The sequence below is a fragment of the Eleutherodactylus coqui genome, chromosome 6 (assembly GCF_035609145.1).
Source record: "Eleutherodactylus coqui strain aEleCoq1 chromosome 6, aEleCoq1.hap1, whole genome shotgun sequence".
NCBI lineage: Eukaryota > Metazoa > Chordata > Amphibia > Anura > Eleutherodactylidae > Eleutherodactylus > Eleutherodactylus coqui.
This window is the reverse complement of record NC_089842.1, coordinates 125,137,338-125,148,442: the sequence shown is the minus strand read 5'-3', so window position 1 is coordinate 125,148,442 and position 11,105 is coordinate 125,137,338. Positions and strand designations below refer to the sequence as shown.

Sequence of the window (11,105 nt, the reverse complement as noted above, 5' to 3'; positions counted from 1 at the left end):
GCTTCTATTGACTAAAACAGGCAGGATTATTGACCCATTATTGACCCATTAATGACCAAGCAATATTTGCAATTTGTTCACCTCTTCCTTTTTTTGTTGTTTTTAAGGTATTATCTGTGTGGTGTAAATGCATTTTAGGGGGATGTATTGAGTGGCGTTTCATAAGCCATTCATAATAAAATTCTGTGCACTTCAGTGGTCTGTCTTAAAAGTAGAAAATTAAATCTATGTCTGCTATAAGTAGGCATAGATTTGCACAATTTTCTGGCTTTAAACATTATAAATTTGCCAAATTGTTGCTTGCCATGTCCGAAGCCCACCCACTTTGCAAAAGGAGTGTAGAGAAAAGCTGCACATTTTAACACAAATATGGCATGCAGCATAATTATTTATGCTTTTACCGCTTTTGCACACTAAAAGTTGACAAGTTTAAGCTTTCAGTGGAACCATTTTTGGGTAGCGTAAGACTTTTTAATCACTATTTAGGATTTATGAGCCAGGACGAACAAAAAACGAGCAAAAAAAAAGCCAGTAATGTTTTGTAGTTTACCATACAGCCTAAGGGCTTATTTACACAAGCGTATATCAGCCTGCGTTTTCACGGCCGGCCAATATACGCTTCCATCTAAACAGTGCCCCTCTTCCCTTCCCCTCCAAGCGGTTTGCAATGGGAGTGGGCGGGACGAGGGTGGAGCTAAGCTTGTCCAGTCAGCAATGGGAGTGGGTGGGACAGAGCAGAGATTAGCTCCGCCCTCATCTCCTCACATTGCAAACACCGGAGTGAAGGAGAGAGGCAGAGAGCCGGTGAGGGGGAGGGAACTGCTTAGATGGAAGCGTATATCGGCCAGCCGTGAAAACGCCGGACGATATACGCTCGTGTACATAAGCTCTAAATGTCATAATTGAATAGTTGGGGCTGTCACGAATGCAGCAATACCAATTACATGTAGTTTAATTTTCTTCTCCATAATAAAGAATTTTTGCAAAAATATTAATTTTTTTTAAATGATACTTACAATTTTTTCTCCCCAAATCCCACTATAAAATCTGAACACGCCATCATCAGATCAGCTCTGTAATTGTACACTGCTTTACACCTGTAGTGCAGTGTAATATGTCTACAAGCGTTATACTGACAGGATCCCTTGTAGGGGCTAATAGACCTGTGGGCCCCTGGCTACGATGGAAAACCCATACACACCGTGATTGTGTTGTAGAGGTGCAGAAGGGGTTACAGAGGTATTCCCCTCACACTCTGAAAGGCTTCTTTCACATCTGCATCTGAGGCTCTGGTGCAGATCTGGCACAAATAGCATAGCATGCTGCGTTATTTTGTTCAAGAAAATTTGGGATAGTATATCAGAAGCCAGACGGACCTCATTATAGTCAGCCGGGTGTGTTTGACACTACTCGGATTTGGCACTTTTGGCATTTTCGTAGTTTGACTCAGCACAGAGCTGAACAATGGAAACAAGCCAGAGGCCTGGGTGCAGCTATTATAACAGACCTTCAATTGCCATTAGCCAGACAAGCACCTGCTTCAATTATTGCACAGCGCATAAAAACAAGGCGCTATGGAATAAGACGAGAGTCACCATAAAAGTAGCATACTGACAGTCATTACTGGTTAAGCAAAGCAAGATGATCACTGGTGGCCATAAAACACGTTTGGCTCAGAGTCTCAGGGCCTTTACCCACATTGCTGTGTCCACCAAAGACCCCAGAGTGAAACTGCCAGTTTCTACCCAAAACACTAACCCTGACTACAATGTACTGTATATGTAAATGGTAACTACACAGACGTTTCTCACCCAATACCATTACTAGCTATCCCTAGGACAGGCAATAAATGTCTGACAACTGGGGGCCTCACTACTGGCACCTGACTGATTACTAAAAGGGATCCAATGTCAATCTAGTCATCCTCACTTGCATGTCTTGCAGCACGCAACAATTACTGCAACTCCTAAAGGGGTTTTCCATGGAGAATGCTATTGATGACCTATCCTCGTTGATTTCAATGAGAGCCGTGTCTGCAGCAACAAGTGCCGGCCACTACACAGAGGTCGGCGCGGAGACTTTCACTGCTTCAGCTCCAACCTCTATTTGCGGTGCTTACAGCATGCACCTGTTCAGCTGATCATTCGGGGTCCCGATCAACTATTGATGACATATCCTGAGGCTAGGTCATCAGTAGTATTCTCCCTGGAAAGCCCCTTTAAGAGTTTAAATTGTGTGGCAGTGTTAATGCTCATCCGCCACTCCATTGAAATTCCTCACCATGGTTGTACAGATATAGAAATAAGAGTTGTCCCAAAAAATTAGCTACAAAAAACACACAATCACACCTAAAATACATTATGATTTGGTAACATATAGGGTAGGAGTCACTGCATATTCCTCAGATAACATATACTCACCACTTGCTGCTCTGCTGCCAGGGCCGCTGCTGCGGCTGCTGCTACGGTCTGCCTTCCAAGGGCAGTATTAGTGCAATCGGGGGGTACAGTTTTGACACCAGGTAGGTAGGAAGGTGGTGTAGCTTTAGGGATGGTCCTGGAGTGAAACACTGTATGGTTGCAGGGATAGGAGAAGGAGCGGGAGGGGTGTTGGCTAGGCACTCTGTGCTTCCAGCCCACTTTGAACTGATTATGAATGGGTGTGGCAGGTGGGTGATAAGGGGGAGGTGGAGGGGGCAGAGGAGGATGGAAGGCCACATAAGAGTCTATGTCCGTAAACATGGTTTCTGTAGCAGGGGTGCTGTTAATCCTACATCTCCCAGACTGGCGCAGGGTAAGAAGAGGGCTCTCATCACCAAACCTTTCATCTGGGAAGAACTTATGAGGATTCTGCAAAGCAGAGGGGGTGTGGGGGAAGAAAAAAGACAAACTGTTAAAATGTACTGTAATACAGGTGAATGTAAGCAAAGACATGGAAGGGAAAGAAAAAAAAAAAACTGAAGCAGCACATAACGAAGCAATTTTCATCCAAATAAAGTATTGAAAAACATGTAGTTTATATTGACTTGTAAATGGAAATCTCAGCCCATCACTATTGTGTTTCAGGCTTAAAAGGGGTTGTAGAGAAATGCACAAAAAATAAATAATCACCGCTGTGCACCGTGCAGCCTGAGAGAAACCAGTCAGGACTGCAAATCACAAGATTTATTCTGCACAGTGAAGGCTAAGAAAAAAATAAAAAGTTTCTCTCAAAGATTTAAATAAAAAGCAATCAGAAAGATGTATGCACGCCAAAAGGGGATAACAACAATTTTGGCTCACTACATAAAAAAAATAAATAAATAAAATGAGCCCTCCTACAGCCAAATCGGCGAAAAAAAATTAAATTACAGGTCTCAGAATATAGGATGGGTACACGCTTGATTTTTTTACACTCCATATTTCCCCTGTAACTGGGGCCATTATTGCAGATCCTGTTACAGAAGATGGTAGCCCTGTAATTGTGATAGTTGTCACAATCAGGGCTGTGCAGCTCTGTCACGTAACAGAAGTTCCAGCGTGCCTCTACTTTATTATATACAAGATTGGGAAAGCAGAAACTGTTTAAAAATTTTTTTTTAAGTTTCAGCCTCTGCCTCAGGATGTCTGGTTGTGCAACAGCTTAAAAACAACCTGAGGTTGCATGATCCTCCATGTAGACGTCTTGTGCAGCACTGTAAATGCTTGGCACATCTGTAAATGCTTGGCACATCAGAAGTCCCCAGAACAGCCACCATAAAGCCACTATGCGGCAGTTCAGGCATTATGCAGGATATATATTTTTGGTGTAGCAAAAAAACGTATTGGAAAGATGTTTTGTGGGACTTGTTCTTACACCATTACATACCTGTAACAGTTCTGCTGCAGAGTCGGACAACCCAAACTCCCTTAAGACTCGAATCTGGATCTCATAGCTGACAGTAGCACCTTCTCCACAGTTTAAGGCGTATGCGCGCTGAACTTGCTCTGTGTGGCGAAGTTCCTGCAGGCGCCGAATCATCTCCTTCACCACTCCAAGGGGAGGAACTTGTAAGACAAACCAAGAAAAAATGTCAGTCATGAACATTACATTCATGAACAAACCCCAAACTTACTAATGAATAGCTTCCTTATATCACACATGCACACCAAATTCAAAGGACACCTGAATTGGGTTGGGAAATGGAACTTCCAAAAACACAGAGACAACACACTTCATGCAGAATCCTGTGGGGTATGAATCCAGGACGTCAGCCTTGACGACTGACCCAGCACATGTACTTCATGCATTACTACATTTATTTTAACGGCAATTCAGGACCCCACCATGGTATGTTGATGGATCACCTGGTATTTCATTTGCTACAACGGTGGGAGGATTATTTTGGCTGCTGCTCATTTGCTGGTGGTTGATCATGTGACAGCATTGAGGTACAGCATTGTTCACCATATACAATGTGTCAGGAACATTGGACATTCGAACCATCCTCAGGCGAACCAGATCGGTCTGTTCCACCATCATTTCATCTAGCACGGACTGCAAGGAAAGGGGGAAAAGGAAAAGATTTAGTAAAAGCCAGTTCATCTAAACTAGTCTAGAGAATCCTTTGTGAACTAAAATCATCAGCAGCATAAATGTGTCTCCTGTCATGATAGTTTGTTACAATGTATAAGTGAAGGTCTACATTGGTGTGGGGTCCTGGCTGTTCAGTTTTAACTCCCTAAGGACGCGGCCCTTTCCCCTCCCACATTTTCATTTTTCTCTCCCCTTTTAAAAAACCGTAACTCCTTTATTTATCCATCGACGTAGCTTTATTAGGGCTTATTTTTTGCGGGACAAGTTGTATTTTTCAATGGTGCCATTTACTGTACCGTATAATGTACTGAAAAACTTTTTAAAAAGGAGGAGTAAAATTAAAAAAAAAAAAAAAACATTCCGCCATCTTTCAGTGCGTTTTGTTGCTACAGCGCACAAACTGCAACAAAAACGACATGATAACTTTATTCTATGGGTCAGTACGATTACTACGATACCCAAACGTAGCTTTTTTTTTTTTTTTGCTGTACTACTTTATTTTTTCAAAGACATTTCATTTTCTTAAATTATTTTCTGCAGCATCTTCTGCGCGCAATAACTTTATTTTTCCGTCGACATTGTGGGAGGACTCATTTTTTGCAGGACGTCCTGTAGTTTATGTTCGTACCATTTCAGAATACATACGACTTTTTAATTGCTTCTCATTGCATTTTTATTGGGAGATGGAGTGACTACAAAAGTGCATTTCTGGCGTGCTTTATTTTATTTTCGGACGATGTTCACTGTGCGGGGGAAATCATGCACTACTTTGGACTTTTATGGACGCAGTGATACCAAATATGTATTTTTTTTAGGATTAAGATTTTTTTTATTATATATTAGATAAGGCAAAGGGGGGTGGGGGATTTAAATTTTTTTTAACACAATTAGTAAAATTTTATTGATTTTTTCACTTTTTTTCTTTAGCCCCTAGGGGATCACAACAAGCGATGCTTTGATCGCTACTACAGTATAATGTAATGCTATAGCGTTGCATCATACTTCAATCTGACAGGCAGTCTATTAAGCCACCCTATGGGAATGGCTTGATAGGCAGTCTGCCAAGACCGCCCTGGGGCCTTTCAGGTGGTTAGAAATGACAGCGGCATTTAAAGTGTTAATAGCGCTGATCAGCCGCACGGCTGATTGCAGCTATTGGCCACGGGTGTCAGCTGTAATAAACATCTGACGCCCGCACTATATTAAGTAAGGTCGCCCCGCGATCTCTCTTCATACATACCCAAATGCTGCAGGACGTAAATGTACTTCCTGGAGTGTTAAGGGGTTCAACAGTGATTACATGACAAAAAACTGCAGCAGTAAAGCGCATTTGAATGAGGAAAACGAATCATCAGTGTTACCTTAGCTTCTTCCACATACGGCGAGAATAATCTGGGCCTGACGTAAATGCCAGCATTTTTTTGGCGTAACCAAGCGTTTGACTTCCCACTCTCGGATGTTGGTAACATATCTGCAGGAGGAGTGCTGATCAGACCCCTTTTCATCTAGAAAAAAAAAAAAAAAAAACAATTAAGGGGGAACATTGAGATTCCAGGTATTAAATATCCAAGAGAACAAAACATCAACATACAAATACCACATTCACATACACAACATTGTTGCACGCATGAGGAAAAAAAAAAAAAAAAAAAAAAAAAAAAAAAGAACTCCTTGAGACCTCCTGACAAACTGTTCAGCTGTTTTTAGTGGTTCTCATTTCTGAAAAGCTGGGTGACCAAATAATGCCACCATTATGGCTCCCACAGAGGTAATCACCAACGTAAGGTGTGAAGGCGTATTTAATTCTGAACAGAATACGGCTTCTGAAGTTATGACACCCAGTTCTGGTCAATGCTAAAACAGATTATATCAGGAGTGCACAGATAACTGTACCAGGTATGTCCAGGTTTATCTGCATGAACCTAGTGGCCCATCTGGTAATATTTACTTGGCTAAGGAAATATACTTACAGGGTCGCTCAAAACATCGCTGTTCATGGGCAAGATATGCTCGATGCGGACAAAAGGCAGCAGAGGAGACAATATCTCTCTCAACTCCTCCACATCCAGGTCCCTGCGTTTTACGCCTCGTTTGTTCACACTGTGCGCTGTGCCGCTTAGCAGATTTGGCTCTGAAATAAAAACAAAAGAAAAAACTATTTACTATTTTATCGAGCCCGTTGTGCCCCCCCACAGCACCATAAACTAAGCTACGATGCGACACGGAGCTGGGGTGATGTACTTTTAAATACTCACCTGCTACCGCAATACATTGGTGTCACTCTCTGAAGTCGGCGCATGACACAAAAATCTCTTTTCAGAGTCCCGTGCATGAGGTCTCCTATAGACTTCTATGTGCACAGTACTCTGAAAAGAGTCAGGTTTTCCTGCCAGGCGCCAACTTCGCTGGGTGACAGCGCTGGATCACTCTCTCTACAGTTCCTTCCTCCTCCTCCCTCAGTTCTGCATAGACTTCTATGGGTATCATATGTAATCTAATTCCTCAGTGAGCTGATAATTCATTTAGTCTGTGCCTCCCAGAGTTTAGCTAGGATTTGAGTGTGAATAAAGTAGTGCAGGAGGGAGGCGAGATGGCGGATAAGTGAAGAAAGGCATTTTCTCTGATAAGATAACTCCTATATTCACTTAAAATGACGGTGCCTATTATAGAGAATAAAACCAATTGCTCGAACATTCTGCATAAATTAAGTGTCTTACCTCGGTCTGCTATCCTCTTCATCAGCTGGTATTCCCCCCACTTGATGAGATATTTTAGAACATCCTGTTCACTTGCCTTCAGAAGAGAAAAAAAAAATTAGGCCATTATTTGAGAAATGTCGCATCTAGGCGTACTGAATAAAGTGACAGGTGACCCTTCTGAAAACGCAAGGCTGGAAAACTTATGCCTATAGAACTAAAGGTCCCAGCATGCTCTGCCTGCAAGGGTGGAAAGATACAGTTCAAGGCGACAAGTCTACATATCCACCAGAAGATATTAAGGAGTTGCAGGCATTTACCACAATCTTGGGGCAGTGGAACCGGGAAAGCAACAGAATGCTTTTGCTTCTGACAACACATCACATTAAAGGGCCACTCCAGTGATTCGTTAATTATGCAGCCCCCCCCCCCCAGAAACTATGTGGAGGGGGAACGCAGCTACTCCTATACTCCTTTTGGTCTTAAGTGACCAGACACTTTAGCGATTTTATGCACATGGCGATTTAATATCCCTAATTTTAATTTGCTGTACTATCTATGACTTTTCATGATGCACAGGGATGTTTTTAAATCTATTTTTGTGGCATATTTTTATCATATATATTTTGTTTTGAACTTTTAGTGTTATTTGGGGTAACTTACAAAAAGTTAAAGTTTTAGAATTCTCTATTCTTATAAAATTGCAAAATAAATAGACCCCAACAAAGTATACGGTTGGGTTCACACAGGGCAGATTTGCTGTGGAATTTCACCGCGGCAATTCCGCCTGCGACCAGCCATGTGGACAAGATTTGTCAAAAATCCTGGTAGACTGCGATGATATACATTTACAATGGCGCAGGTTTCAAGTGAAGAGTCACACATCATATAGTTACAGGGCATGATGAGGCGAGTTTTCAGGTTGATGAGATATATGGGAAGCAAAATTCAGGAATCCCATAGTTTTCCCAGGGCATCAGGTTCACCATGCCGGACACCTACCTGCAGATAGTCAGACTGGATGACACTTAGCAGATGGTCCTTATTAAGCTCATAGAAGACATCTGAAGTCATGACCTGGCTGAACTCCTCACACAGAAAGTGCAAAGCTTGGCGATACACCCAGTTAGATCCATAGGGCTGCGAGCTCCACTTTAAGATGGCGATTAAGGTGTCTAGAGAGATGCTTTCTGCAACGATATCCTCACAGCCTGAAAAAGAAAAAATCCGATTCCACTATGCGGTGATGGACAGATGAGCCCCTCATCAATATAATACCGTACAGCGTGGCTATGAATCCCATCATATCTGCACATCTCACTGCTCCAATATCTGCACACACATTCTTCTGCTGCAGTGCATTGTGGAGGATGTAGTGTTTCTCCCGAGCACCAAAAAGCATTAAAAAGTTTTTTTCTTTTTATGGCAAAAGTTAAACGCTACCTCAAGCTGTTCAAGGGCTGCGTTTACTTTTGACCAGCAGCACTCTGAAGACAGCTCTGGATGTGACTGGAGTATAAGACATGATGCCATTCAACATCGGTACAGGCAAAGTATTGGCCATGTCAATGCATAATTCACATTATTTTAGCTGTATTTTGTATAATGTCAGAAGTATTTACTGTTGTGTGCCACTGTAAAGCCACACAGTGGCATATGTTGGCAATGGTCACAATGTAAAAAAAATATCTACAGCACATGGTATGCATCTTTTTGCAGTGGCCCACTATATAGCCAAGCTCAACTTTCCTATATAGAAAAAAAAGCATATACCAATGTACACCGGCTCAGGGGAGGCCAAAGCATACTGACTGCTGCTGTTGCGTAGGGGCCTATGGCTGCATCAGGCAAATACGCCAGGAGCTTCACCGGACCACATGCTGAACAAGTCTCCATATAATGTTACAGCTCTGCTAATATTGTGCCCAGTGTCCACTATCCTGACATGCAGACAAGTTGTAGAAAAATGGAAAGTAAAAGGAAATGAAAAAAAATGGGACACAACATAAAAACAGATGCAATGAGTCACTTCATTCTGAAAATACCCGAGCTCACGGAACAGGACTGATAATTAGCATTTTTTATATATCTACGCTGCCCACAAATAACCAGTTATCTGATGCTTCACCCTCAGCTCAGCCCTGGACAGTCACACCTACAGACGGAAAACAAAGTATCAGCAGAGGTCTGAAAGGACAGAAACACAAGGGGGTGAAGCTCATTCTACAGCAATGTTTATTAGAAGGATTTAAGCAATTAACTCCTCTTATACATGTGGTACCGTGCACTTAAAGACATCCCCACCAGCTACAAGTTACTTTAAAAAAAATTAATTGCCTGTAATTGGTATAAACAGAAAATAGAAATTAGGTCACCAATTGTGTGCACAAAACAAGAAATTGCAAAACTTGCATTTTCATACACGGTTTAAGTACCCGGTTGTACCGCCTCTAGCTTGGATACAAGATGTGATATGGGCGGGCATGAAGGCTCTAGTACCCTGTTGTACCGCCTCTAGCTTGGATACAAGATGTGATACAGGTGGGCATGGAGGCTCCAGTACCCTGTTGGGCCGCCTCTAGCTTGGACCAAGTTAGGATATGGACAGCATGGAGGTATACAGGTTCTGTATGGTATCCTGCTGCTAATTAGTCCACATTTGATGTACAGACTATAAGCCATGCACACATGTAGACGGTTGATGTTGGCAACCTAATCATTCCCATACATGTTCTAGTGGCAATAAATCTGGTGAGTGGGTAGGCCACAGAAGTGTGGCAGTCTTATGTAGTCATTCCTGTGACACCCTTTCATGCGTGCCCGCACACATTCACTGGTCCCAACACCACTTATTGGGTCAGAACAGCCCAGGTGGCGGTAATTTGTCAATACGACCATCCAGCTTCGCACATCCCAATAATGTCCCCCCGCATACTCTGTTAACTGGGTGAAATCTCTTTGATTGTGTCGTAGAGGGTCTAGTGGTCAACAAGCTCTACACAAGCAGAAGATCAGGTCACTACATACAAGGAGCCTCTGAGAGCCTTTTATAGGCCAAGGGGGGGGAACCAGTTTTAGGGCCTCATATGGCAAGACCGTTCATCTAATCACCCCACAACTCTCATCATTTACATATCTGCCTGAGATGGAACTGCATGCAGAGTTTTACAGCAAAATGACAACTCCTATGTAGGGGTTTGATTTTTTTGACAAGTGTACTTTGCCTTCCTAACATGCGCTACCTGATGTATTTATAAGTCATCAGGACCATTTTTGTAATAGTAAGCTATTGTTTCTTATCCTCTCGTTTGCATATTTATAAAGGAGGGCCGTAGCAGTCCGGCATATATATATATATCCTGTCCTGTAGATAGCCATAAGTAATTACTATTAATCGTGTTTTAATAAGTTGTTTAAAAGGAAGGCCATATATTTTAAAGGGAATCTGTCACCATCATTTTGCAATTCTCTTAAAGAGCAGCACACGGTAGTGACAGTCACGCTGATTACAGTGATTTGTCTGCTGTGTATCTGTGCAGGAGTTTGGGAGAAACTTGCATTTTATTAGTAGCAGCCAGATACAGTGTTAAGTATATTACTGGGAGATTCACCCATCTTTGTGTGTCAGCAGCAAGCAAAGCTCAATTAAAATTCACACGGCTGGCTATGACCCTTGAATAGGGGTTGTCTGACCCCATCCTCTACCTTTGTAACTTTGAGGATGTGGCTATTAACATGGCTATGGCTCTTTGTGTCTCCATAACAAAATGACCACCCAGCAACCTCCTCACCATTGTTTCTATCCTGTTAGCACAATCCACAAGCCTAGCTATACGTTGCTGGGATGAAGTACTG

General features: G+C 42.4%; 1 protein-coding gene across 2 annotated transcripts in view; it reads right to left on the bottom strand.

Annotated features, from left to right (window-relative positions):
- Positions 1 to 11,105, bottom strand: part of BTBD7 (BTB domain containing 7) — a 48,082-nt gene that overhangs the window by 13,656 nt on the left and 23,321 nt on the right. Inside the window, exons 4-10 of one of the 2 annotated variants that reach the window (XM_066607517.1) lie at positions 8,253 to 8,461; positions 7,272 to 7,347; positions 6,525 to 6,685; positions 5,916 to 6,059; positions 4,326 to 4,515; positions 3,847 to 4,025; positions 2,421 to 2,849 (exon numbers count right to left, since the gene is read on the bottom strand). In XM_066607517.1, the coding sequence (XP_066463614.1) occupies positions 2,421 to 2,849; positions 3,847 to 4,025; positions 4,326 to 4,515; positions 5,916 to 6,059; positions 6,525 to 6,685; positions 7,272 to 7,347; positions 8,253 to 8,461 (1,388 nt within the window). Of the gene's footprint in view, positions 1 to 2,420; positions 2,850 to 3,846; positions 4,026 to 4,325; positions 4,516 to 5,915; positions 6,060 to 6,524; positions 6,686 to 7,271; positions 7,348 to 8,252; positions 8,462 to 11,105 lie in introns of those variants that run through there. The other variant, XM_066607518.1, reaches the window with a different exon arrangement.